The sequence below is a fragment of the Gopherus evgoodei genome, chromosome 1 (assembly GCF_007399415.2).
Source record: "Gopherus evgoodei ecotype Sinaloan lineage chromosome 1, rGopEvg1_v1.p, whole genome shotgun sequence".
Classification (NCBI taxonomy): domain Eukaryota; kingdom Metazoa; phylum Chordata; order Testudines; family Testudinidae; genus Gopherus; species Gopherus evgoodei.
In genome coordinates this window covers 157092914-157120587 of record NC_044322.1, presented here as the reverse complement: position 1 = coordinate 157120587, position 27674 = coordinate 157092914, and the positions used below count along the sequence as shown (strand labels likewise).

The window sequence follows — 27674 nt, the reverse complement described above, 5'->3', positions numbered from 1 at the left end:
GAGTCTCACTTAAAAATGGAAAATAAAACAATATTACAAGCTATGATATGTTTACAATAAATATGGAAACAGGTTATACACACCATGAAACACTTACACATTAACTGATATGTTATTTTTCCCCTCCCCGCCTGTTGTGTACCTGGTAAAATATTTCCCTTCCTTAAAGCTTTAAAGTTTTACCTGTAAATATTTTATCCGTGCTGCAAGTGCAGAGGTATTACTACAATTTTTGCTCCTAGTTGCGTTTAAGTAGCATTTAATGGCATCCTGAGGCTGGTTGCAGGACTCATAGAGTGTGCCTAAGTCCATCCAGGCTGCAGCATGGCCATGGTCCAATTGTACAGCACAGATATAGGCTTGTAAAGCATCCATAGGCTGATTTTGCTGTTGATATAGCACACTGAATAAAAAGATTGGTAAAGTTCTAAATTAATAAAGTCTGAATACAAAGAAGTCATATACTTCCCCACTAAACTCAGTATTTCTCACATAGTGAAGAAGAAGAACTTCTGTGTATCAAGTGGAACACACTATTACATAATTCACTGTGACAATCATGAACGATACATTTTTATACCTTAACATGACAAGCTAAAATATAAAGTACAACCAATATTGCAACCTTAAAATTTAAGAAAGCAAATACCTACATATTTCTTTAACTTCAAGATATTTCTAGCACGGTTGATAGAACATTAATATATTAGCTAGCAATTAGGAGCTCTATGATCTACTGAGAACATAACTGTGTTAAAAAAAACTGGTCCTTGTTTAAAGAGATTAAAATTCAATTATAGTACTGCTTTTCCCTGCATCATTCTTACCCTATAGAACACCATGTATCTGCACTTGCTTCTGATTTATCAATAGATTGCCTATAAGATATAAAGGCATCCTGAACTTTCCCAATACTTGAAAAGCACCTGGGAGAAGAGAGAAAGAACTGTGGTAATATTTAAAGTCATTATGGAGAATGGTTTGTCAAGAGTAGACTAGTACTAGTAAATTCATATAAATACAAATACATACTCATACACATTAATCCAAATAACTTTCTGAAAGTTTGACAAAAAATGACATTGAATATAAACTTCTGAATCTTTATTACTAATTTATTTGTAAAATACACTAATCCTTCAGCATCAGCTGTGCAAAGTTTAACTTGCTTTAAGTTCTAATACATGCTACATTATACTAATGTCGAGAATTAATATTGCATTCTGAAAATGTACACATTTCACCAGTGGTATTTCATTGAGCAAAAGGGAAAATAATTACACACAGATTACAACATGGGAAGAATTAAACTGCCTCTTCCCAAATAGTCAGCTTGTGTGCATTTTAAAAAATTAAATGTTGGTGGCATGGAAGTTGAAATACTAGAGAAGAGAATTTATGACAACTCATAGTGGCACTACAAATATGGTGAATATTTTAGTAAATAGAATCTTATAGGTCTTCTTTGGGTGTATGCAGCTAGTATTGCACTTCCCACACCATTCTTAATAAAATGTTAATCGACAATAAAAAGTGTAGTTTTATAGTCTAGTCTATAGGATGAACCAAATTAAGGAAAAACCCTGATTTTATTGTTTTTAAAATATATATAATTTATAATGTGAATGCTAAGTATATATAACATTTTCAAAAGCAGTATGACATGGTAAGCAGGAACTCTAGAACACAAAGAAGAGTGAGTTACAGTTATGCTATAAGGAAAAATGACTGCTTCCATCATAATCTGAAAGAAAATAAGATACTGAAACTTTTTAAGGAGAAAAGTATTTTCTTTGGTTTTGCCCATATTGCCTGCGATTATCTTCCCTGTTTGCATAAGAACTAAAAGTCTTCAGAATACACAAAAAATAATTAAAAATTTATTCTTGCAAAAAATAAAGAGACATATATGAGAAAAATAAAGGCAAAAATTATCAACCTTTAAGCAGGAAACAAAAAACAGAGGTTTTTCTTTTACATTGTATTGAGTACAGCAGGAAAGGAATCTAGTAAAAAACTACCAGTATTTTACTTCACTTATAAATATTCACCAGGATTAAGTAAAAAAGTTTCAAAAGATAAGAACAAGTTAGACTTAAAGGTAATGAAACAAAGTCCCAGCATCTGTGTAAAAATCAGCTTCAGATATTTTAAGGATCCTATCAGTGTCATGATTGTCAAATTCAACTCTCACCAAAATGTAAAACAAGTGCATCAAAATAATTCAAATATAACAAAAGGAAAGAATGTTCAAACATAATTTACACAACTAGAAAATCTAGGAAAATCAAAGTTGAAGAATTTTATTTTAGTTAAAGCACTACATTTGTCTATCTTCCCCATAATATGGGTAACAGCTTCTTTGACTGGATGGAAGAGATCTAACTCAAGAGTGTGTAACCAAGTCACCCACAAGAGGTTGCAGCCTACAGAAGATAAGACATATTAAAAGCCTGAATATTGCTTCGGTTACTGCTAACTAGTGATGAGTTTCCCAACGTTTCTATCTTTTTCAAAAACAAAAAGGGGCATAAAATGCACAGTATTTATCACAGTGAACAACAACAAAAAATAACTTACAAGACCAAAAAAAAAAAAAAAAAAAAAAGGCCAAGAGTTAATTATTATTAAACTATGGACCACTTATCTTGGAAGTCAGAATGGCTACATCTGAGCTATTCCAGTCTAAAGTTTACATATAATATAGTTTGTTTTTCTATAATATATACAGTACAGAAAAAACTTTAAAGCACATGTATGTGGAAAGGGAGAACAATATTAAAGACAGAAAAGTGAGAGAATGTGGAAGTATGCAAAGAAAAATGCAAATATTTTTGCAGGCAATTTAGACTGAAGAGAATAGATGCATGTGACAATAGGAAGGAAAGAAAAAGGTGAGTAGTGTCATATCATTCTAGAGCAAACATTTAGCTTAAATGACAACATCTGAGGCATTTGCATTCAAGGCATAAAAGGAATCATGTACACTTTCGCACATGTGTACAGAATATTTTCTGCCTGCTTATTTAATTATGTACTAAATTTCTAATTAAAACATTTATTGCACAGGCACTTTCACTTAAATATCTTTCCAATATAACATATTTTCCCTCAAAATAACAAAGCTGGACTTCAGCAGTTTCATAATTTTTCCCATTTGTTCAAGTTAAAGATATGTGATGTTATTTATTTTAAAGGAAAATTACTCCCGAACTGGTATTTTCATGATAGCTCTCACACTGTAGAGAATATTTTCAATTCAACCACAGCCTCTCAAAACAAGCTTTATTAAAAAACATGACACAGCCTTAAATACAATGGCTATACCACCAGTTCTCTCACCTTCCAAGGAAATACCAGGACTGGCCAGAGTTCGGATCTGCCTCGAGAGACTTCTGAAGATACTGAATAGCATAGTTTTCCTTGGTTGCTTTGTCTCCTAGCTGATCCACGGTGTGATGCATCCAGCCTACAAAAGAAGTGACAAGTCACACAACCCAAATTCTCAAAAGTGCTGCTTAACATATTGAGTAGGGTAGTGGTGATAATATCCTGCTCCCCCGACTTTTTTTTTTTTTTAAACAAAAAATCTATTGCATACCACCGTGAGGGACATGTACTCCACATTGGTAGTGGAAGAGTTAATGTGGGGATGAGAGTCCAATTAACACACCTGATTGCATCTGCAACATGGGCCAGATCCAATTAAGGATGAATCCCAGCTGTAGGAGGAGCTGGGTAGTTTACGAAGGGATGAAGCCCAGATGAGAAGGAAGCTGCAGGGAGAGGGGAAGATCTCTACAATCCCTTTCTGGTTGCTAGAGAGTGAAGGGCTTAGAGAGGCAGAGGTACTGTAAACCCAAAAGGGGCGCTGTGGGAAATGGCTGAAAAAAGGCCCAGTAGAAAAGAGACCAGAGAGGCAGCAGAAAGAGTCTGATGGAGTAGACCTTGGCTGCTTCTCCTAAAAAAGTATCCTTAATTTTACTGTGGACCCCTGGATATCCTTTCGTCCATTTTATTAGCAATTTGTGAAAAAAAATTAACATCAGGATTTCTCTTCTGAGGCTATGGGCCTGCTTATGCAAATGAAAATTCTGGTCCACAATCTGTATAGGGAAAGGGATCTATTATATAGCTACAGTTTCTTATATGAAAGCGAAATGAATCTATGCTAATACATCGTTATTTCTTACAATTTTAATTTAAAAATAAAACCCAAAGCTAGCAAGCAAACAATACAAGCACTGCAAATTTTAATTCTCCCCTCTCTTTCTCTAAATGTTTCATGTATCTGTCGCCACACACACTCCTCAGACACTGTGGCCAACACCACAATTTTCCCTCTGTCATGCAGGACTGTAAACTGGGCCCCACCTTTGAAATGGTTCTCCTGCTAGATCCTTATGTCCAGTGTGTCTAAATCTGGCTGATTCTTCCAGCCAAACATCTAAGGTGGCCTCTGCTCTCCCATCCAAAACTCTTATTCAGCCCCCATGATCATCTCATGTCTCAGCTACTGCAACTCTTCCCAGGCCATGACAAATGCAATCCTGCCCCACTTACATTCATTCAAAAGGCTGCTGCAAAGATAATTTTCCTGTCATTGCTTTGACTTTGTCACCCCCCTCTTTGCACCCAATTGGCTCCTTTCTGCCCACTGCCTCCGACACAAGACTACTTGTGCTCATTTTCAAGGCCCTTCATGAACTATCCATGTTACCTATCATCTCTCTTACACTGTTGAGATTTCATTCTATCAATAATGTCAGCCTTCATTGCTGACTTGTAAATTTTCAAACAAGAACCTCAGAGTGGATTTGATTTAAATCAAATTGATTTAAATCATGATTTAAAATCACTAGTCAGGAAGACTCGATTTAATCATGGATTTCTACATAAAAAGTGCATTCTTGTTGGTTGTTATAAACATAATACATATTCTTCACAACTCAGAGATAGATGTAGGTTTCATTTTTAGAAGGTACACATTATACATTTTTAAAGTGATGTTCCTTTCATCATCTTCAAAGCAGCTTCCTCCGGAGAAGGAACACTTCTCTCATGATGTTGTTTCATTCGGGCAACCAGGCCTTGCATCTCTTTGTTGCACTGTTTGCATTTTGCATGCATGCATGTCTTACCTATAGCTAGAGGAACTCCATTAAAATATTCCCAAACGAGGTCTCTTTTACAGACTGCTGCCATTATAGGTTTTCTCTTCTAGTGAGAGAACGCTATGGTAGATCTCAAATCAATGAAGGCTACACTCAGAAAGACTTCTGGAATATGCTGCTCAAACAGTTTCACGTTTGTTTCTACTGACTGTCCCTCCCATCTCACATTTATCTCCAGACTTCTTCTCCTTGTCCAGATCTTTCTATTCATTGAACTTTTTGAAACTTTGCACTTTTAGAGAGAGGTAAGGGATTGGCTCAGTGTACACAAATTTGCTGATGGACAACAGGATTGAGGTCTGTTATTTCTCACCTCAATATATTGTTTATTTTAAAACATTTTTGCTGTTAACCAGCATGTCATCTCTGGAGACGCAAATCCACAGTTTCAGAACTGCAAAACTAAGCATCTCTAATGGTATCTTCTAGACTGAGCACTGAGTCTCATTGGATAGATAGAAAAAGTAACCTAAATAATCTATATAGAAGCCTCTAGAATGCCGTAAGATTGGGTCCCTAATCCATGAACTATTGGAACTCATTTACAAAACTTTTCTTAAAGACATGAATATATTGTCTCATACTATAGAATTAGAATTTATAATCCCTATTCCATGATGAGATATCTTTGAGCTATAATGTATCTTAATTAAAACTATCTTTAGATAAAATGCTTTTTGAGGAAAAAAACTATCAAAAAATCCAATTTAAATAATAAAAATCTGATTTTTTTAAAATCATTGATTTTTATCTACCCTAAAGCACCTTCAGTCCTTCTCTCATGCTGTCCCTCACACATAGGAGGAGCTCCCTATAAAATTCTTGAAACTACTTTGTTGTATTCAAACTCTCCTTTGCTGTAATGCCTACAAAAAGAATGACAACTACTAGGTAGCTAGTGCGTTGAGACCACCACATATCATGTTCAGACTGGAAATAAGGCATACATTTTTAACAGTGACAGGAATTTACCATGAGAACAATTCTCCATTATTGTCCATTTTCAAATCAAGACTGGATTTCTTCTAAAAGACATGCTCTAGGAATTATTTAGGGGATGTGATATGCAAGGTCAGACTAGTTCAGTGGTTCTCAAATTGCAGCCCAATCAGCACACAGCTGTGGCCCATGTGACATCCTCAGGGCCAGAGAGGTAGTATATATAGTGTGTGGATGTGGCCCACATAACACAGAGAGCTGCATATGCAGCCCACAGTAGTAAAGAGGTTGAGAACTACTGGACTAAATTATTACAATCAATCAGACCTTTCGGCCTTAGAATCTAATAATGTTAACCAGTATTGTCTTCCTGTTTCCTTGTGCTCCCCTACTTGTCTGTTTTTTTTCCTTTTCTTTTTTTTGGTCTAATGCTTAGACTGTAAATTCTTGGGGGGAGGGGTCATCTTTTTGTCATGTGTTTGTACAGTGCCAAGAACAGCGGGGTCCCGGCCCTCAGGACTATCACAAAACATAATAATACATATAATAGATCCATTTTATATAAAATTTTATTTACACACCCCCACACACCCCGCTCTTATATCTGTTGAGTGTTAGACAGGTACTGCATAAAAATCTTTAGTAAGAAAACATTAAAAGTTGCAAAAGGAAGTGCTCAAAAGTCAGGAAATGAGACTTACAACCCTAACTGTTATACCATATGCACATCCATAACAATAAAATATAATTACATTGTCATAAACAGATAGCTAAGGGTTAATGTCTCTTTCACCTGGAAAGGGGTAACAAACAACACCTGACCAGAGGACCAATCAGGAAACAAGACTTTTTCAAAACTGGGTGGAGGGAAGTTTTGGGTGTGAGTTTTTTGTTCTTGGTCTGTTCTCTTTCTGGGCTCTGAGAGTGACCACAGGAATCTCCAGGCTTTCTAATCTTCTGTTTCCAAGTTGTAAGTACAAGGATAGTAAGACAATAGGTTTATATTGTTTTTTTGTATTTACATGTGTGTAGTTGCTGGAATGTGTTAAATTGTATTCTTTTTGGATAAGGCTGTTTATTCATTTTTTCTGTTAAGCAATTGACCCTGTATATTGTCACCTTAATACAGAGACCAATTTTATGTCTTTTTCTTTCTTTTTATATAAAGCTTTCTTTTTAAGATCTGTTTAAGTGTTTTTCACTGGTTAAGGCTAAGAAACGAAGGGAGGGGGAACATCTCTTTGTGTTAGATTTACAAAGCCTGACTTTGCATACCCTCTGGGTGAGGGGAGAGAGAGATTTGATCTCTCGGTACTTGTGTTTCAAGGACTTGAAGCAGGGAATCTCCTAGGGAACCCAGGGCGGGGAAATCTGGGAGGAGGGGGAAGGGAAATGGTTTATTCCTCTTTGTTGTGAGACTCAAGGAATTTGAGTCTTGGGGTCCCCCAGGGAAGGTTTTGGGGAGACCGCAGTGAGCCAGACACTGGAATCTTCTGGCTGGTGGCAGTGATATCAGATCCAAGCTCGTAATTAAGTTTGGAGGTTTAATGCTAGCTTCTCATGTTCTGAACTCTAAGGTTCAGATCTGAGTAGGACAGTTATGACATACATGAATACACTTTCCCTGTCACATGCTAGACAAAGTAAAGCAAAGCTGAGTAATCAACTGGTCAGTAACCATAGTATTCCTACCTCTTTTACTTCAGAATATATGAGGTATAGTGATTTTCTCTAACTATTCTTAATAAATGTTTTTAATTGAATTACTGAGTCTTGGAATGTGTTGAGGTAAAAGTCAGTGTAGTATCTTCTAGAATGGAAGGTAAACTTCCAACCTCCTATAAGAGACAGTTAGGAAGAAAAAGCTACTTGTCCTGGAGCACTTGGTTGAGAGAGCCCACAAAGAGTTCCTCCCAGACATGAGCTGTAGTCAGTAGAAGCACTGGGAATGCCTTGGGTATGTTGAAAATAGGGAACAAGAGGTTACTGTGGGAAAAAGACAAACTTTAACCTGATGAAATACTACAGATGGCTCAGGCAGTGGTGCTATAAGGAGGGCTTTGTGATGTAGGGCGATTGGGAAGCATTCATGGACAGAGGACTGTTCTCTTGGGATGGGCTTCACCTGAGTAGGGAGGGAAACAGACTTCTAGGATGGAGGCTGGCACATCTCATTAACAGAACTTTAAACTAGGAATTTGGGGGAGATGGTTGGGAGATGTTCAGGTAATCTCCATGCTGGATTTTAACACTGAGAGGGAAGAAAACGAAGTAAGAATGGATACAGCCTGTCATAGTATCTTTCCCCAATCTGAACCTTAGAGTCCAAAAGTTGGGGTACCAGCATGAATTCATCTAAGCTTAATTACCTGCTTAGATCTGATACGCTGCCACCAATCAGGAATTCCAGTGCCTGATACACTCTGGTCCCCACAAAACCTTCCCTGGGGACCCCCAAGACCCAGACCCCCTGGATCTTAACACAAGGAAAGTAAACCCCTTTCCTCACCGTTGCCTCTCCCAGACTTTCCCTCCCTTCTCTTCCCCTCCAGGTGTCCCCCCACCCCCGCCAGGCTCCTGGAGAGATAGACAGATTCATGCTCTGTGAATCTAAACCAAAGGGATTCCACCCTTCTCCCCTCCCCGTTAAGTACAGACTCAATTCCCTTGAGCCTCAACAAGGGGAAAAAATCAGACAGGTCTTAAAAGCAAAACTTTTAATAAAAAGAAAGAAAAAAAAGTTCTCTGCAATTTAGATGGTAAAAGTTACAGGGTCTGTCAGCTTATAGACACTAGAAAGAAGCCTCCCCCCAGCAAAAATACAATTTAAAATACTTCCAGCAAACTACACATTTGCAAATACAGAGAACAATCAAAAGACTATAACCGCCTTTCTTACTAAATACTCACTATTATGAATATATAAGAGACTGTAGCAGGGAGATTGGCAAGAAACCTGGTTGCACGTCTAGTCCCTTCCAGGACCCAGAGAGAACAAAGCAAAACCCAAAAAACACAAACAAAGGCTTCCCTCCACCGAGATTTGAAAGTATCTTGTTTTCTGATTGGTCCTCTGGTCAGGTGTCCGGTTCACTGTTTGTTAACCCTTTACAGGTAAAAGAGACATTACCCCTTAACTATCTGTTTATGACACAGCCATGGGTAGGAGAATGGACATAAGGAGGAAGAGTAGTGTAGATACCAGTCTAACAGGTGATACTGGTGATAGAATGTCTGTGCCTAATTGGGTAAAGAACATGAGCGAAGCCAAACAGCAAAAATTAAGATGTTTGTACACTAATGTGAGGAGCCCAAGTAACAAAATGGAGGAACTAGAGCTATTGGTGCAGAAGTGAAACCAGATATTATAGGGATAACGGAAACATAGTGGAACAGTGGTCATAACTGGAGTACAGATATTGAAGGATATGTGCTGTTTAGGAAAAATAGAAATAAAAGGCAATGGTGGTGGAGTAGCATTGTAGATCAATGATTAGGTACACTGTATTTAAAAAAAAAAAAGTGATGGAATGGATAAGCAAGAGTCTGTCAGGGCAAAAATCACATTGGGGAGGAAAGCTACTAGAGCCTCCCGTGGGATAGTGCTTGCAGTGTGCTATAGACCGCCAGGATCCAATTTGGATATGGCTAGAGACCTCTTTAATGTTTTTAATGAAGTAAATACTAATGGGAATTGTGTGATCATGAGAGACTAACTTCCCAGATATAGAGTATGTCTACACTACGGGATTATTCCGATTTTACAGAAACCGCTTTTTGGAAACAGATTGTATAAAGTCGAGTGCACGTGGCCACACTAAGCACATTAATTCGGCGGTGTGCATCCATGTACTGAGACTAGCATAGATTTTGGAAGCGTTGCACTGTGGGTAGCTATTCCATAGCTATCCCATAGTTCCCGCAGTCTTCCCGGCCCACTGGAATTCTGGGTTGAGATACCAATACATGATGAGGCAAGAAGAGTGTCGGGAGTGATTCTCGGTAAATGTCATCAGACAATCCTCCCTCCATGAAAGCAACAGCAGACAATCATTTTGCGCCCTTTTCCCTGGATTGCCCGGGCAGACACTGTAGCACGGCAACCATGGAGCCCGTTCAGCCTTTTTTTCACTGTCACTGTATGTCTACTGGATGTTGCTAACAGATGCGGTACTACAGTGCTACACAGCAGCATCCCCTTGCTTTTTGCAAGTTAGCAAAGATGGTTATCAGCTCTACTGTACTGTCTGCTGCCTTGCAAGTTGACAATGATGGTTACCAGTCATACTGTACGTCTGCTGCTGTCATGGGTGCTCCTGGCCGGCCTCGATGAGGTCGGCCAGGGGCGCATGGACAAAAATGGGAATGACTCCCCAGGTCATTCTCTTCTTTAAGATTTGTCTAAAGGGAGAGTCAGTCCTGTCTAGAATATCAGGCAAGCCTACTAAAGAACCAGAGGCAAACGGCCTCTCTGGATCAGAGCCCCAGACATCCCACAGAAATGATGAGCTGTATGCCATTCTAGGGGGTGCCCCTGCAACAATGCCACCCGTTGCTTACCTCCTCCCCTACCACTCCTGGGCTACCGTGGCAGTTATCCCCCCATTTGTGTGATGAAGTAATAAAGAATGCATGAATAAGAAACAACGCTGACTTTATTGCCTCTGCAAGCAGAGATCAAAGGGGGGAGGGGAGGGGAGGGCAGCCTCCAACAGCTATGATATTCCAGGCAGGAGCGAATCTCCAGGAGACAAAGCTTAATGAAGAGAATGACCGGGAGTCACTCTCATTTTTGCCCAGGCGCCCCCTGCTGACCTCACCAAGGGGGCAACAATGACGGATATCAGTCATACTGCACCATCTGCCGTCCGCAAGGGAAGGGAAGGGAAGGGAAGGGAAGGGGATGCTGCTGTGTAGCGCTGCAGCACCATGTCTGCCAGCAGCATCCAGTAGACATACAGTGACATTGAAAAAAGGTGAGAAACGATTTTTTACCCTTTGCTTTCACGGGAGGAGGAGGGGGGAAAAGGGAGGAAGCCTGTTGTGGCCTCTGTCCATCATAGCATTGGAGATTTTTTCAAATGTTTTGGCATTTCGTCTATTGGAACGGAATTCTGATAGAAAGGATTTCTCTCTCCATACAGAGATCAGATTCAGTATCTCCTGTACGGTCCATGCTGGAGCTCTTTTTTGATTCTGGGACTGCATGGTCACCTGTGATCAGCGCTCCACGTTGGGAAAACAGGAAATGAAATTCAAAAGTTCGCAGGGCTTTTCCTGTCTACCTGGCCAGTGCATCTGAGTTCAGATTGCTGTCCAGAGCGGTCACAATGGTGCACTTTGGGATAGCTCCCAGAGGCCAACTGTGGCCACACTAACCCTAATCTGTCAAATTGTGGCCACACTAACCCTAATCCGAAATGACAATACCAATTTCAGCGCTACTCCCCTCGTCGGGGAGGAGTACAAATATCGACATTAAGAGCCCTTTATATCTAAATAAAGGGCTTCGTTGTGTGGATGGGTGCAGTGTTAATTCAGTTTAATGCTGCTAAATTTGAAATAAACTTGTAGTGCAGACCAGGCCATTACCTGGAGGACAAGTGCTAGTAGTAATAATAGGGCTCAGATTTTCCTGGATGAGATAGCTGATGGATTCCTTCACCAAGTAGTTGCTGAACCAACAAGAAGGGATGCCATTTTAGATTTGGTTTTGGTGAGTAGTGAGGACCTCACAGAAGAAATGGTTGTAGGGGACACCCTTTGTTCAAGCAATCATGAGCTAATTCAGTTCAAACTAAATGGAAAGATAAACAAAAATAAATCTGTGACTAGCGCATTTGATTTCAAAAGGGCTAACTTTAAAGAATTAAGGAAATTAGTTAGGGAAGTGGATTAGACTGAAGAGCTTGTGTATCTAAAGGCAGAGGCGGCCTGGATTTACTTCAAGTCAATGTTGCAGAAACCATCAGAAGCCTGCATCTCAAAAAAGAGGAAGAAAAAATCAGACAAGAGCTGTAGACCAAGCTGGATGAGCAATAATCTCAGAGACGTGATTAAGAAAAAGCAGAAAGCCTACAAGGAGTGGAAGATGGGAGGGATCAGCAAGGAAAGCTACCTTATTGAGGTCCGAACATGTAGGGATAAAGTGAGAAAGGCCAAAAGCTATGTAGAGTTAGACCTTGCAAAGGGAATTAAAACCGATAGTAAAGGGTTCTATAGCCATATAAATAAGAAGAAAACAAAGAAGAAGTGGGACCGCTAAACACAGAGGATGGAGTGGAGGTTAAGGATAATGTAGTCATGGCCCAATATCTAAACAAATACTTTGCCACAGTCTTTAATGATGAGGCTAATGAGGAGCTTAGGGATAATGATAGGATGACAAATGGCCATGAGGATATGGAGGTGAATACTACCACATCTGAGGTAGAAGCCAAACTCGACCAGCTTAATGGGACTAAATCAGGGGGCCCAGATAATCTTCATCCAAGAATATTAAAGGAACTGGCACATGAAATTGCAAGCCCATTAGCAAGATTTTTTAATGGAATTGTTAACTCGGGGGTTGTACCGTATGACTAGAGAATTGCTAACATAGTTTCTATTTTTAAGAAAGGAAAAAAATGTGATCCGAGTAACTACAGGCCTGTTAGTTTGACATATGTAGTATGCAAGGTCTTATAAAAAATTTTGAAGGAGAAAGTAGTTAAGGACATTGAGGTCAATGGTAATTGGGACAAAATACAATATGGTTTTACAAAAGGTAGATCGTGCCAAACTAACCTGACCTCCTCTTTTCAGAAGGTAACAAGTTTTTTTAGACAAAGGAAACGCAGTGGATCTAATTTACCTCGATTTCAGTAAGGCATTTGATACAGTTCCACATGAAGAATTATTGGCTAAATTGGAAATGATGGGGATCAATATGAAAACTAAAAGGTGGATAAGGAACTGGCTAAAAGAGAGACTACAACGGGTCACAGTGAAAGACAAACTGTCAGGCTAGAGCGAGGTTACTAGTGGAGTTCCTCAGGATCAGTTTTGGGACCAATCTTATTTAATCCTTTTATTACTGACTTTGGCACAAAAAGTGGGAATGTGCTAATAAAGTTTGCGGATGACATGAAGCTGAGAGGTATTGCCAATACAAAGAGGGATCAGAATATCCTACAGGAAGATCTGGATGACCTTGTAAACTGAGTAATAATAATAGTATGAAATTTAATAGTGAAAAGTGGAAGGTCATGCATTCAGGGATTAATAAGAATTTTTGTTATAAAAACTGGAGATGCATCACTTGGAAGTAACAGAGGAGGAGAAGACCTCGGCATATTGGTTGATCACAGGATGACTATTAGCTGTCAATGTGATATGGCTGTGAAAAAAAGGTAATGCGGTCTTGGGATGCATCAGGCGAGGTATTTCCAGTAGAGATAAGGAGGTGTTAGTACCGTCATACAAGGCACTGGTGAGACCTCATCTGGAATACTGTGCACAGTTCTGGTCTCCCATGTTTAAGAATGATGAATTCAAACTGGAACAGGTACAGAGAAGGGCTACAAAGGATGATCTCAGGAATGGAAAAGCTGTCTTACACAAGGAGACTCAAAGAGCTTGGCTTGTTTAGCCTAACCGAAAGAAGGCTGAGGGGAGACTGATATATATTTATAAAGAACAATCATGAGGGATAAATATAAACTGGCCATCAAGAAGTTTATACTTGAAATTAGACTAAGTTTTCTAACCATCATCAGAGGAGTAAAGTTCTGGGGTCATGGAGCAGGTCCTCAAGGAATCAATTCTGAAGCACTTTGAGGAGAGGAAAGTGAGCAGGAATAGTGAGCGTGGATTCACCAAGGGTAAGTCATGCCTGACTAACCTAATTGAGTTGTATGAGGAGATGACTGGGTCTGTGGATGACGGAAAAGCAATGGATGTGTTATTCCTTGACTTTAGCAAAGCTTTTGACATGGTCTCCCACAGTATTCTTACTGGCAAGTTAAAGTAGTATGGCCTGGATGACAGAAAGCTGGCTAGATCGTCGGGCTCAACGGGTAGTGATCAATGGCTCCGTGTCTAGTTGGCAGCCAGTTTCAAGCGGAGTACCCGAGGGTCGGTCCTGGGGCCGGTTTTGTTCAATATCTTCATTAATGATCTGGAGGATGGCGTGGACTGCACTCTCAGCAAGTTTGCAGATGACACTAAACTGGGAGGAGTGGGGTAGGAGGGTAGGGATAGGATACAGAGGGACCTAGACAAATTAGAGGATTGGGCCAAAAGAAACCTGATGAGGTTCAACAAGGACAAGTGCTGAGTCCTGCACTTAGGACGGAAGAATCCCATTCACTGTTACAGACGTGGGACCGAATGGCTAGGAAGCAGTTCTCCAGAAAAGGATCTAGGGGTTACAGTGGATGAGAAGCTGGATATGAGTCAACAGTGTACCTTGTTGCCACGAAGGCTAACGGCATTTTGGGCTGTATAAGTAGGGGTATTGCCAGCAGATCGAGGGACGTGATCATTCCCCTCTATTCGACATTGATGAGGCCTCATCTGGAGTACTGTGTCCAGTTTTGGGCCCCACACTACAAGAAGGATGTGGAAAAATTGGAAAGAGTCCAGCGGAGGGCAACAAAAATGATTAGGGGGCTGGAGCACATGACTTATGAGGAGAGGCTGAGGGAACTGGGATTGATTAGTCTGCAGAAGAGAAGAATGAGGGGGGATTTGATAGCCGCTTTCAACTACCTGAAAGGGGGTTCCAAAAAGGATGGATCTAGACTGTTCTCAGTGGTACCTGATGATAGAACAAGGAGTAATGGTCTCAAGTTGCAGTGGGGGAGGTTTAGGTTGGATATTAGGAAAAACTTTTTCTCTAGGAGGGTGGTAAAGTACTGGAATGGGTTACCTACGGAGATTTTTAAGGTCAGGCTTGACAAAGCCCTGGCTGGGATGATTTAGTTGGGAATTGGTCCTGCTTTGAGCAGGGGATTGGACTAGATGACCTCCTGAGGTCCCTTTCAACCCTGATATTCTATGATTCTATGATTCCAATGGGAGCAGTGGAGGCAAAAGACAGCTGGCTTCAAGACTAAGCTTGGTAAGTTTATGGAGAGGATGGGATGATGGAATAGCCTAATTTTGGTAATTAATTGATCTTTTACTAGCAGTAAATATGCCCAATAGCCTGTGAAGGGACACTAGAGAGGGTGGGATCTTAGTTACTACAGATAATTCTTTCCTGGGTGTCTGGCTGGTGAGTCTTGCCCAGATGCTCAGGGTTTAGCTGATCGCCATATTTGGGGTTGGGAAGGAATTTTCCTCCAGCACAGACTGGCAAAGGCCCTGGGGATTTTTCACCTTCCTCTGCAGCATGGGGCACGGGGTCACTTGCTGGAGGATTCTCTGCACCTTGAAGTCTTTAAACCACATGTTGAGGACTTCAATAGCTCAGACATAGGTCAGAGGTTTGTTACAGGAGTGGATGGGTGAGATTCTGTGCCCTGTGTTGTGCAGGAGGTCAGACTAGAAGATTATAATGGTCCCTTCTCACCTTAAAGTCTATGAGTCTAAAAGGGAGTCAATCCTAAAAGCCTGGAGATTATTCATTCTCCACATAGCCACTAGAAAAAAATTTCAGAAATATGATAAAAGCAATGTTCTTCTGTGGGCTCCATCAATCACATTAGAAATCAGATCCAAATCCGTGCAGATTTACAAATTTGTGGAAAATATGAACTAATCTTTTGAAAGAGTTATTTATTTATATTAGGACAATCAAACAAAATATGTCTGAATAGGTGCATGATGTGGAGAAAAGTGACAGGTATATTGACCAATGACAACCCTAAGTGAAATAAAGGAGATAGCCTCTAGGATAATGGGAAAGAAACTGCAAAAAATGCACTAAATTTCCTCAATCCCAGAGGTCATCTTGCTAAAGGGACGCTTTTTTCTTTCTTGTTAAAAGTTTGCATCACCATAGGAAAACATGCTGTACCCTTAGTAGAACATTCACTAAACATACCAGTGATCATCAACAAGAAGAAGGGAAGTTCCTATGGTATTTCCAGGAGTTCTGGATACCAGAACTTGCAAGCCACATTGGAGCAAATGAGATGGGGCTGTATCCTATTGTACCTCCCTGATAACATGCGGGAGGAAGAGGAAAAAAAAAAATCAGCATCAACACCTATCCCACAGAATGGCACAGATCACGGAGCCTGGGCCTCTTTTCTGCCCATAAGCACAGTAAGATAAAATACTGGAATAGGGAAAAAAATGGAAGAAACCCTTCCTTTTGTATTGTTGGAGAAACTATTCTATTGACCCCAACTGAACATGGATGACAACTTCCTGACATAACAGATTCTATGAGAGAGATTTCTGAAGAGAACAGAGGAGAGGGTTGAAAACCTATGATAGAAAATGCACATTGTTTGAATCAGATTTTTTTCCTGACTCCAACTGCAGTACCTGAGGGCAGATGTTGGTCTCTGGCAAAAATAAACCTCAAAAGATGGTAGTAAGTTTTGACTACAGTACCTAGTGAAGGCTTGGACTATGCAAAACAGTGAAAAGTAATAATGCACTAATCCCACAATCTAATTTTCAACAAATTAAAAGGTATCTCTTAAAATAGGGTTTGCTAACAATAATGGCTAGGTAAATAGAGAGGTTCTTAAATTCAAAGCATTCAGTGGCTGTTCTGGAACAAAGGTCAAACTGTACCTGTAAGAGATTTGTGTTGTACCCACTCAATCTAGCTGCACTGCTGTGCCTCTGTTTTCCTTGCTTCTTCATTAACTCAAACTCTCAAATACAATGCTGAATTTCACCACAAATTCTCACACTCCCAGGTTACATTATTGTTAAAACATGCATTCAGCCTTTCACCCTTTTAACTCTGCTTTTGTCCCTTCCCCAAGGCTCCATAGTCCTTACTCGTATCAGAGGCTCACAGTATTTCTCTACCAAGGTCTTACGCCAGTCTGGCTCCTGTTCCAGCTCATTTTAAGAAAAGAGCTCCATCAATCTCACTCTGGGCAACTGTCCTCCTCCCATTTTCTGTAAAGAGACGTATACCAGCTTTTTCTCAATCCCTGGTCTTTTTCTCTGACTGATGAAAATAGAGATTGCTTTTTATTTCCTACCTTGCTCACATGACCAGCCATATGACCTTGAGACTGCATCCCCATCATTCCTTCTGGACTATACCTCCCAGAATTCATGGCCTTAAAGGACTGAGGCCCTTGAACATGCACACTGGATTCCTACACTTAACAGACCAGTACCTGTTTGTGAACTTTTTCTCTTAAGGCAAACTCTAATGGTTATGGGTGGTCTAAAAGATTCAAAATGATTGAACCCAATCCTCTTACCCAAGGATTACTAGATCTCAAACAAAACAACATTTCATTTTACAAATCAATGTCATTTTAGGTTAGGATTATTAAAAAGGATCATTTGTCTATACAAGTAGAAAAATATATGAAATGAAGTATGACGGTACAGTGGAAGAAACTAACTCATGGTTTTTGTGTTGTACCTCATAGACTGGATATGATGGCTGTGAAATATCTGATGTGCACATATGCATATCTCTGCCAGAATACAAAAGTCATCTCCCAAACTAAAGTCCTTTTCCCTCTGTTAGGCATGTATCTGAGGCTTGGGCATCATCTAAATTTGCACCTTGCTCAAGAGGCGTTTCCTAGCTGAGAAAAGAAGTCTTTTTGCTGCTAGAACTGTCTTCTGCAGGAGTAAAAAATTCAACATAAAGACACAAATGCTCATAAAAACATGTTCTTCACTTCTTTTGCCAGCAGCATACAATAAGCTCTCTTTTTACACCATTCTGGCAGAGATAACATTTACCTTTATTTTTCCTTAGTGCCAAATTATTTTTACATCTAGGTCATACTCTATAATAAAACAATTCTTCCTCAGATATTTTACTAGAGTTCATGTTTGTGATAAGCACCATGGATCTGATGGAGTACATCTCACTGGCAGTCAGAAACATAAACTGTGTATCATTTTACCTGAGGTGTTTTGATTCAGGCATTTCTGTCCTTTTGCTCACAAAGAAGTTATCACTTTATCACAATGTGGTGGCCTATCCTGACTGAGCAGATTCACTCAACAAATTTTTAGGGAACAAGTGACTCACAAATAATCATCACTCAGAGACAGAGTCTTTATGGAGAACGAACTACGCTTTCATTACTTGTAAGTTAGCATACTGTATAAAAGCATTGTTGAAAAAGCACTCTTTAAATGTTTGTGGAAATCTGTACTGCCATTGTGTATCTATGTTTTGTGGATGAAGGATATCTACTCTTTTCCAAATATAAAATACACTTTTGAAAATTTTATTGGAAAAAAAATGAAATGGAGAGACCATTTCCTTGACTGCAAAGAACAGAAGGTTACTCACCTTGCATTAACTGAGGTTCTTCGAGATGTAAGTCCTTGTGGGTGCTCCACTCCAGGTGACAGTGCATCCCGGCGCCGTGATCAGAAATCTTAAGTAGCAGTGCCTGGTCAGGACGCACGTGCTCAGCTGCTGTCTTGCAGCATCGTTAGGGTCTGCCTGAGCATGCGTGTCCTGCACCCCCCTCAGTTCTTTCTCTATCATAGAGATGTCAGAGTAGTACTCCAAAGTAGAGGGGAGGAGGGTGGGTAATGGAGCACACACAGGGACACACATCTCAAAGAACCTCAGTTACTGCAAGGTGAGTAACCTTTTCTTCTTCTTCTTCTTCTTCTTCGAGTGCTGTCCCTGTGGGTGCTCCACTCCAGGTGAATGTGAAGCAGCACCCACTATGGCTGGTGGGACTTCGGAGTTGCGGCAATGACGACTGTAGACAGTACTGTGTGGCCTACCGTGTGTCTGCCGTGGTATCCTGCGTGATAGCATAATGTTTGGTAAATGTGTGTTCAGGTGTCCATGTGGCTGCCTTACAGATATCAGGAATAGGTACATTATGGAGGAAGGTAATGGATGTTGACATAGCTCGAGTAGAATGAGTTCTGATGCCTTCGGGTGATTGGCCATGCTGAATGCGGTAACAGGATCTGATGCAGTCAGAGATCCACTTGGAAAGGCATTGCTTAGAGGTAGGTGCACCCTTCGATCTTTCATTAGTGGAGACAAATAGCTGCGGAGACCTACAAAATGGTTTAGTTCTGTCTAGATAAAAGGTGATTACTCATCTGACATGGAGGGTAGGTACAGCTGCTTTGTGCGGAGTCTCATGAACTTTGGGATGGAATACAGGTAAGTATATTGGAAGGTGGACACCACCTTAGGGAGAAATTTAGGGTGGGGTTGCAGAGTAACTTTATCTTTAGAGAAGGTTGTGTAGGGAGGGTAGGCCATCAGGGTGCTTCTTTCTCCTACTCTCCTTGCTGATGTTATAGCAACCAAGAATGGTACCTTCGTAGACAGGTGGAGAAGAGATGAGGTAGCTAAGAGCTTGAAGGGGGGTTTCATAAAACCACAAAGAACTAGGTTGAGATTCCAGGCAGCTGCTGATGGATAAATCTGAGGGTAGAGATTTTGCAGGCCTGTGAGAAAGCGTTTTATGGTGGGGAGGGCAAAGAGTGAATATCTGTCCAGCAAATCATGGAAGGTGGGGAGGGCTGCAAGATGTACTCTGATGGAACTGAGCGAGAGCCTGTCCTGTTTTAGTTTCAAAAGGTAGTCTACGACGTTAAGGAGAGTCATGGTATGGGGTGTCAAGTGTTTAACGGAACACCACACGGAGAAGCATTTCCACTTCTGCAGGTAAATCTTACAGGTAGAGCTCATGCTCCAAAACGTCTGTTAGTCTATAAGGTGCCACAGGATTCTTTGCTGCTCTTACGGGTGGAGTCTTTTCTACTATGCAGGACTTGCTCATAACAAGCTAATTCATGGGTCTGGAATCATGAAGGAACCACGCCATCAGGTGGAGTTTCTGGAGCTGCAGGTGAAGAAGCTGGCCGTTGTCCTGAGAAAGCAGATCTGGTCTGTTGGGGAGAGTCCGTGGAGGACAGATGGACATGCGGAGCAGGTAAGGATACCATGCCTGTCTCAGCCAAGCTGGGGCAATAAATATGACCCAGGCCTTGTCGTCTCTGATCCTGCGTAGAACCCAGCATATCAGAGTGATCAGTGGAAAGCAGTATATGAGACAGTTGTTCCATGGGATGAGGAAGCCGTCTCCTAGGGATGCAGTCCCAAATTTCACTCTGGTGCAAAATAGGTGGCATTTGCAATTCTGGGTTGTGGCAAAGAGGTCTATCGACAGGGTGCCCCAGTGGGAGAAGAGCTGTTGTAGTATAGTGGGATGTAATTCCCATTCATGTTCTTTGGAGAAATGTAGGCGGTAGTGTTGTAACATCCGGGTAGGTATGAAACAGTAATTTCTATGTGGTGTTGTATGCACCAATTCCATAACTGGATGGCCTCCATGCATAGGGAGTGCAATGTGCTCCCCCCATCTGTTGATGTAAAACATACATGCTATATTGTCTATTAGGACCCTGACAGATTTGTTCTTTATGAGAGGGAGAAAGTGAAGACAGGCTTGTCTCACTGCTCTGAGCTCTAGGAGATTTATGTGCAGGCGCATCTCTGGCAGGGACCAGCAGCCCTGTGCTGCGTGTCCCACACAGGTGCACTCTCCAACCGATCAGGGAAGCATCCATGGTGAGCATGAGCGTCAGAGAGCATTGCTGGAAGGGAACGCCCATGCAAAGGTTCTCTGGTCTCGTCCACCAATGTAGAGAAGCTAGTTTGTTCGCTGGAGGAGTTAGCATCATGCAAAAGCTGTGTCTGCTGGGTTTGTAGTTGGAGTTGAGCCAACCCAGAAGACATCATGTACAGCCTGGCGTACTTGACCAACAAGGTGGTGGTTGCCATGTGGCCAAGGAGCTGTAGGCCAATTCTTGCCTGTGTCCTGGGACAAACGGAGAGTGTGTATGACATGTGTAATAGTGAGGAATCTGTTGTGTGGGAGTGGTGCTCTGGTTTGGACTGAAACCAGGTGAGCGCTGATGAATTCAATCTGCTGTGTAGGTGTCAGGGTGGATTTTTGGAAGTTCATTTGCAGACCTAAGCTGTAGAAGAGGGCGAAATGGGTAGCTCGTATTGTCTCATCGTATGAGTTGCCTTTGACGAGGCAATCATCTAGATAGGGGGAAAGTATGATCCCATGTCTGTGGAGGTGGGCCACGACTACAGCTAGGATCTTGGAGAATACTCTTGGTGCTGTGGAGAGTCAGAAAGGGAGTACCCCGTATTGAAAATGGTCGTGTCCAAGTGTGAATCGCAGGAAGCATCTGAGGGCTGGCTATGTGAAAAGTAGATCGAGGGCTGTGAACCAGTCCCCTTGTTCCAGCACGGGTATTATTGTGCCAGGTGTGACCATCTTGAATTTCTGTACACGTACAAATTTGTTCAATCAGCGTAGGTCTAGTATAGGCCTCCATCCCCAGCTCTTCTTTTGGGTCAGAAAGTAGTGGGAGTAGAACCCTTTTCCTCAATGTTGTGTCGGCACAGGTTCCACTGCCCCTAGCTGTAGAAGATGAGCCACTTCTATGCGAAGTAGGTGTTCATGAGAAGGGTCCCTGAGGAGGGACAGGAATGGGGGGAGGGTAGCATATAAAAGGGACGGAGTAACCGGACTCAACTATTTCCAGGACCGAAGGGGCCTGTGTGATCTGCTGTCAAGTATGGTGGAAAACCTGGAGGTGGTGGCGAAATGGGCAAATAGGCGGTAGAGTCAAGGGGTGGTCGTGCAGACCCTCGACCAAGGCTTCAAAATTGTTGTTTGTTACCTGATGGGTGGGAGGTAGCTGGTTGCGCTTTGGTTTTGTCTGCGACTAAGAGGTCTAGTGCAATTCCTGGCTATATCGTATGGTCTGGGCTGAGGCTGGTTATAGTGTTGTGTGTATGGCCTCTGATACAGTTGATACCATTGTCTCCTGGGAAGGGATGAGTAAATGCCCACGGTGTGCAGGGTCGCTCTAGAGTCTCATATAGTGTGAAGGATTTAGTTGTTTTTATTTTTTTTTTTAGAAGAAAGGGGAGGTCCTCCACTTTGGTCTGCAGGTCTTTGGGGATACCAGATGCAGACAGTCAGGAAGATCTGCGCATAACCACTGCTGTGTCTGCCATGTCTAGAGATGCTTGTAGGGCCGTTCTGGAGAGCAACTGGACAAGGACTGACAAAGTCTGCTCTCCTGTCCTCTGGGATATGGGAGGTAAAATCGAAGAGTTTATTGTAATTGTCGAAGTTGTAACTTGCAAGTAGGGCGGAATAGTTTGCAATTCTGAATTGCAGAATGAAAGTAGACTTGCGGCCCAAGAGATCAAGGTGTTTGAAGTCCTTGTTTTGCGAAGTGGGCCAGCAGTGTGGCTGTTTCGTCCTGTGTGTCGCTGCATCCACTACAAGAGAATTCAGTTGTGGATGGGAAAATCAGAAGTCTACGTCCTTAGCAGGAACATAATATTTACTGTCAGCCTTTTTGCAAGTTGGTGGGATAGAGGCTGGGGTCTGCCAAAGGGTGTCAGCTGCTTCTAGGAATGCTTCATTTATGGAGAGTGCGATCTTTGAGGGCGCAGAGGCTTGGAGAATATTGAGGAATCTGTGTTGTCTCTCTTCTTCTAAAGGGAAGTCCTGGCTGTAGGCCACCCTCTTGAAAAGTTCTTGGAATTGTTTAAAGTCGTCCACATTCTGTGGAGGCAGAGGCATGAGGGCTCTGTCTGGAGCTGATGGAGAGTTAGGAGTCGGTGAATCAGGGTATCAATCAGCTGGAGATAGAGGCGCAGAAGAAGCTTCTGGTATGGTGGAAGAAGCATGAGGACGAGTGGCAGCAGGAGCTAGCCAAGGGTACAACTGAGGCCAAGGCATGGGATAAGTGAAGTTAGGTGCCGCCCATGGGGGGCAAAGTAGGGAAACTGAGGCTGGTGGTTGTGAGCTGTGACCTGAGGTGCAAAAGTTTCCGATGAAGGAGGAAAGGCAGGTAGGGAGAACTGCTGCTGCTGCTGCATATCAGGCTTGCTATCAGTGAAGGTAGCCAGTTCAGGTGGGGAGAACGGCTGGTCAAAGAGTGAGCACTGTGTGTCAAGGAGTGGAGAGTCAGGCTGAAGGGCCACTGAGATGTCGTACTGACTTCAGAATTGCTGCTGCTGTTCCCTGGGCTGTGATCCTGCTGAAAGTGATCCGTGCTCAGAAGCGTGCATTGACTTCTGTTTTGCCTTCCCCGGTGCCACAGGCTGTTTGTAGGCATCCTGCGGGAGGTCGGCTGCTGCTGCTGGAGTGGCATGCAGGCTCAGTGCCGACTTTCTTGTTGGTACTGGGGCAGAATGCACTGTTGGCACCAGGTCTATTTTTCGTGCCATGGGGACCGGTGCCAAGGAGACCTTCTCAGTATGGGAAGTTGGGTCCCTGCCTCTGTGCTCCGCGGGAGCCATGGCTGAGGTGCTGGGATGGTTAGAGGCACCTGCCTTCGGTGCTGTCAGCACTGAGGGTAAGGATCTCGCAGCAGACCCTTTTCCCTTTTGAAAGCCTCTGGATGGAGATAATTGGGCTTCCTGCCTCTTCGCATGAGAGGGTGAAGCCGTGCTCCCGATTGGTTCGGACCTGGCCGAGGAGTGTGAGGGAGAGGGTTTGCTATTGCCCGTCTCCATAAACGGCTGTAGGGATTTCTCCATCAGGAGCATTTTCAGCCACAGGTCCCTGTCACAAAGAGCCCTGGTTTTGGCTGGTACAATGGATAAACTTGGCAGGGATGTGTGTCTCGCCGAGGCACTTCACACAGCATGAGTGTCTGTTGGACCATGACAGAGTCTTGACAGGAAGCACATTTCTTAAATCCTGAGGACCTGGCATTATTACACTAGGAATGGCAGGGGAGTGTCTCAACGGGCGACAACTTTGATTTTTTTTTAAACTAAGCAACTATTTTAAAGGAAGGGAAATAACTGGGAGGTTACAAACTAACTATTTCTCTGTCTTTGTACTTGTTTCCGTCAGAGACCAGGGAAGAGGATCAGCATTGCCCTGAGTCCTGTCTTCAGCCAAGGATAGTTGAGAAGGAACTGGGGGGGTGCGAGACACACGCGCGCTCATGTAGACTCTAACGAGACAGCAGCTGAGTGCATGCGTCCTGATCAGGCATTGTTACTGATGATCTCCGATCAACTGCGCCGGGATGCACCATCACCTGGAGTAGAGCACCCACAGGGGCAGCACTCGAAGAAGAACCTGACCCACATTTGAATACCTTCTCTTACCCCATTTATGGGTTTCAAATGTAGAGACTAGTGATTATTTCCCCAAATCAATCTGATTTGTAGCTGGTGTGGTGTCTCTACCATTTATGCTCTTACATGGCAGATGTAAATTTCAGCAAGTTTTCTTTATTATTACTCCTTTGCAGAAAATCAAAAGCTAAGCAAATTAAAACTAAGCAATAAACAACCAATCTACATCACAAAAGGCAAGCAGTATAGAAAAATTCTTGATGAAGTAATCTGCCAATTATCAAAAAGTAAAGGAAGACTGAAGGAAGCAGACTAAATATTAAAAATATGAAATTAAATAAAAACATGACAATAGTGAATGAAGAATTCTCTGTATTAAATAAAAAATAAAGTGAATATACTTTGAAAATATTTTTATAAAGCCTATGTGATAAATGAAGAATGTTCTACCCATCCAGTAGAAAGCCTAGATTAAGAATATACATGAACTTTCGAAAACATGGAAAATGACTCCAGCTTTTATGTTTCTTTTCACTCATTTATGCAGTTTCCATTATAAAACCTCCCTACAAATAAAATAAATATTTTGTTGCAACCGGCGCATAACCGCTCCTGTTTTTCACCAAAATTCTCCACTATACTGCACAATGTACTGTTAGTATAAATCACCATAATATCCAAGAACCCAACAAATTATAAAGTTTCCATTAAACATCTGTCTTTCTCCTCCCTTCTACTAGTAGAGAGGTTATTTATGGTTATGTTATTCTCTCTGACTTGAGTAAAAACCTCATGAATTTTTGACTCACTGGAAATACAGCCTTCAAAAAGCATCTTCTGAATGCACTAATTATTAATTGTAAAGACATACAACAAAACAAAAACAACCAGAGAGGCAAATCCAAACACATGCACACACAAAAAACTTGCTTTTACATACCTAATTGCTGTAAGACAGTTGCCTTGACTTGTACAGGAAGGTTTTCGGTCTGCAAAAGTTGTTCATAAGCTTCCTTTGCAGAGTGATACTTTCTCTGCAAGAGTGGGGTGGGGGGGAGGGAAAAAGGAAATGGATTATTCATAAAACTTATATCTTACCACCAACTGTAACTGTTACACAGCACTGACAGCACACACATGCATTCCCAGAAAATCTACAGCAAAATTTCTTGTGTATAGTGCAATGAAAGCTTTAATGATGGAGATACATAGTGCAGTGGAATAACTTGTCTGAAGATATAATAGTTGGTATAAAGTCAACACATAAAACAATACAATGAAGAAGAAAATTTTGCAAAAGAATGGTTTAGCCAGGTTTCCTACATATGTATCATGCCATTCATATTCAAACCAATGGTCACTGCAATATCAAAATGGATTTTCTTGAATTTGGCTCTACACTTCTATACTGTTTTAGTCAGGGTGTATACTGAGCTCATTACTACCGTAACAGAGTGCAGTTAATAAACTTGTAAATTCCTCCCACAAACTACAAAACAGAAACAAACACAAATGAAGACCCCGTTTACACTTAAAAATAAGATAGGCCTAGCTACTTCGCCCAGGGCTGTGAAAAATACTGGACCTTGAGCACTAAAGTTATCTGAACCTAACCCCCTGTCAAGATGCAGTGAGGTCAACAGAATTCTTTCGTCAACATAGCTGTCGCCTCTTGCAGAGATGGATTAACCACGTCAGTGGAAAAAACCCTTCCATTGATGTAGAAAGCATCTGCACTATGGCGCTACACCTGCACCGCAGTAACTGTGCTGCTGTAGTGCAGCCATGCTCTAATGTTGGTGGCTGGGGCAGTTTGTAGATGATGCAAAAAAGTCAATATTTTAAAATCTATTTTTCTATAACTTATGGCTGTAGGTAGCATTCAATGTTTATTACCCAGTAGTAAGATGATTTCAGTCATACTGGGAGCTATGATTTTCAAATACACATAGCCACTAAAAGGTACTGGAATATATTAGCAGCATTAGGATATTCTATCTTATCATCCTCAATCTATACAAGATATGCTTGAATCATGAAAGTGTTCACTTTCTAATTCATATGTACTGTAGAAGCATGGGACCTCAAGCTGCAAACCTCTGAGTAGTTGTGGCACTCTGTACCTCAAAGCAGCACCCTGGAACCCCATATTCACCACTGTCATATAATTATGATACACCTCTGCCCTGATATAATGCTATCCTCGGGAGCCAAAAAATCTTACTGCGTTATAGGTGAAACCGTGTTATATCAAACCTGCTTTGATCCGCCGGAGTGTGCAGCCCCACCCACCTTGGAGCACTGCTTTACTGCGTTATATCTGAATTCACGTTATATCGGGTCACGTCATATTGGGGTAGAGGTGTATGTTTTGTACAAAGTATGCCTTGTGAGATATCATTTTAAAAGTCTTGATCTGTTAAAGATTAATATCTTATTGGATTGTATGTGCTATCATTGTATGGGAAGTTATAAAGTTTTGCTATGTGTGTGTTACTGAAATATGTTGGGAGGTTGGGAACACCCACAACCAGCCTTTTGGGTAAAACAATGGAGCTGCCACATGCTGCTGATGGTCCGTTAAAGGGAGTTGACACATTCAAGGACTATCCTAGGAAATGTATACAATGGGGACTGCTTGACCCACATCATAGCAAAGGCTCTTTCCAGCAAACTGGAAGAAGCTAGAAAGAGGGAAGTGACATCACTACTTGTCCTCACTCCCCCGCCCCCCAACTCAACACCTGGAAACATGTCTGGAGGACAAAGTCTTTTGAACTGGGGAAGTGGTTCCACGCTGAAGGAGAGTTCCAGCCTACCCACTGAAGATCTGTAACCTGTTTGTACTATCTGCTTGGTTCAAATATTGTTTAGTTTATAGACTTTAAGACTGTGCACTTATTTTTGTTTTCTTTGGTAATCATTTCTATTCACGATGCCTACCACTCACAATCCCTTAAAATCTATCTTTCTGTTAACAAATCCGTTTTATATTTTACCTAAAACAGTGTGTTTTGCTAGAAGTGCTAGGGAAACCTCTGCTCAGTGAACAAAAGCTGGTGCATGTCCTCTACACAATGAGGGAGGGGGGGACTGGGTAACAGACTTACACTGGTCAGGCTTCTGACCAGGGCAAAATGGTACACCTCTGGGATCCTAGGCTGGGGAGCTGGAGAGAATAGGCTGGAGCCTCTCTGCTGTTGGTTCATAAGTGGCTGGGAGAAGCATTCATGTAACTCAACTAGGTGTGTCCCTGCCTGGTGGATGTCTGTGTAAGCGCAATACCTGGAGAGGTTTGC

At 41.7% G+C, this 27674-nt stretch overlaps 1 protein-coding gene across 9 annotated transcripts in view; it reads right to left on the bottom strand.

Annotated features, from left to right (window-relative positions):
* KDM6A (lysine demethylase 6A) overlaps nt 1-27674 on the bottom strand; it is a 297125-nt gene that overhangs the window by 64126 nt on the left and 205325 nt on the right. For all 9 annotated transcript variants that reach the window (XM_030576524.1, XM_030576540.1, XM_030576549.1 and 6 more), the window contains 4 exons: nt 25316-25409; nt 3343-3469; nt 828-926; nt 184-403 (listed from right to left, as the gene is read on the bottom strand). In XM_030576524.1, coding sequence (XP_030432384.1) covers nt 184-403; nt 828-926; nt 3343-3469; nt 25316-25409 — 540 coding nt within the window. The remainder of the gene's footprint in view (nt 1-183; nt 404-827; nt 927-3342; nt 3470-25315; nt 25410-27674) is intronic.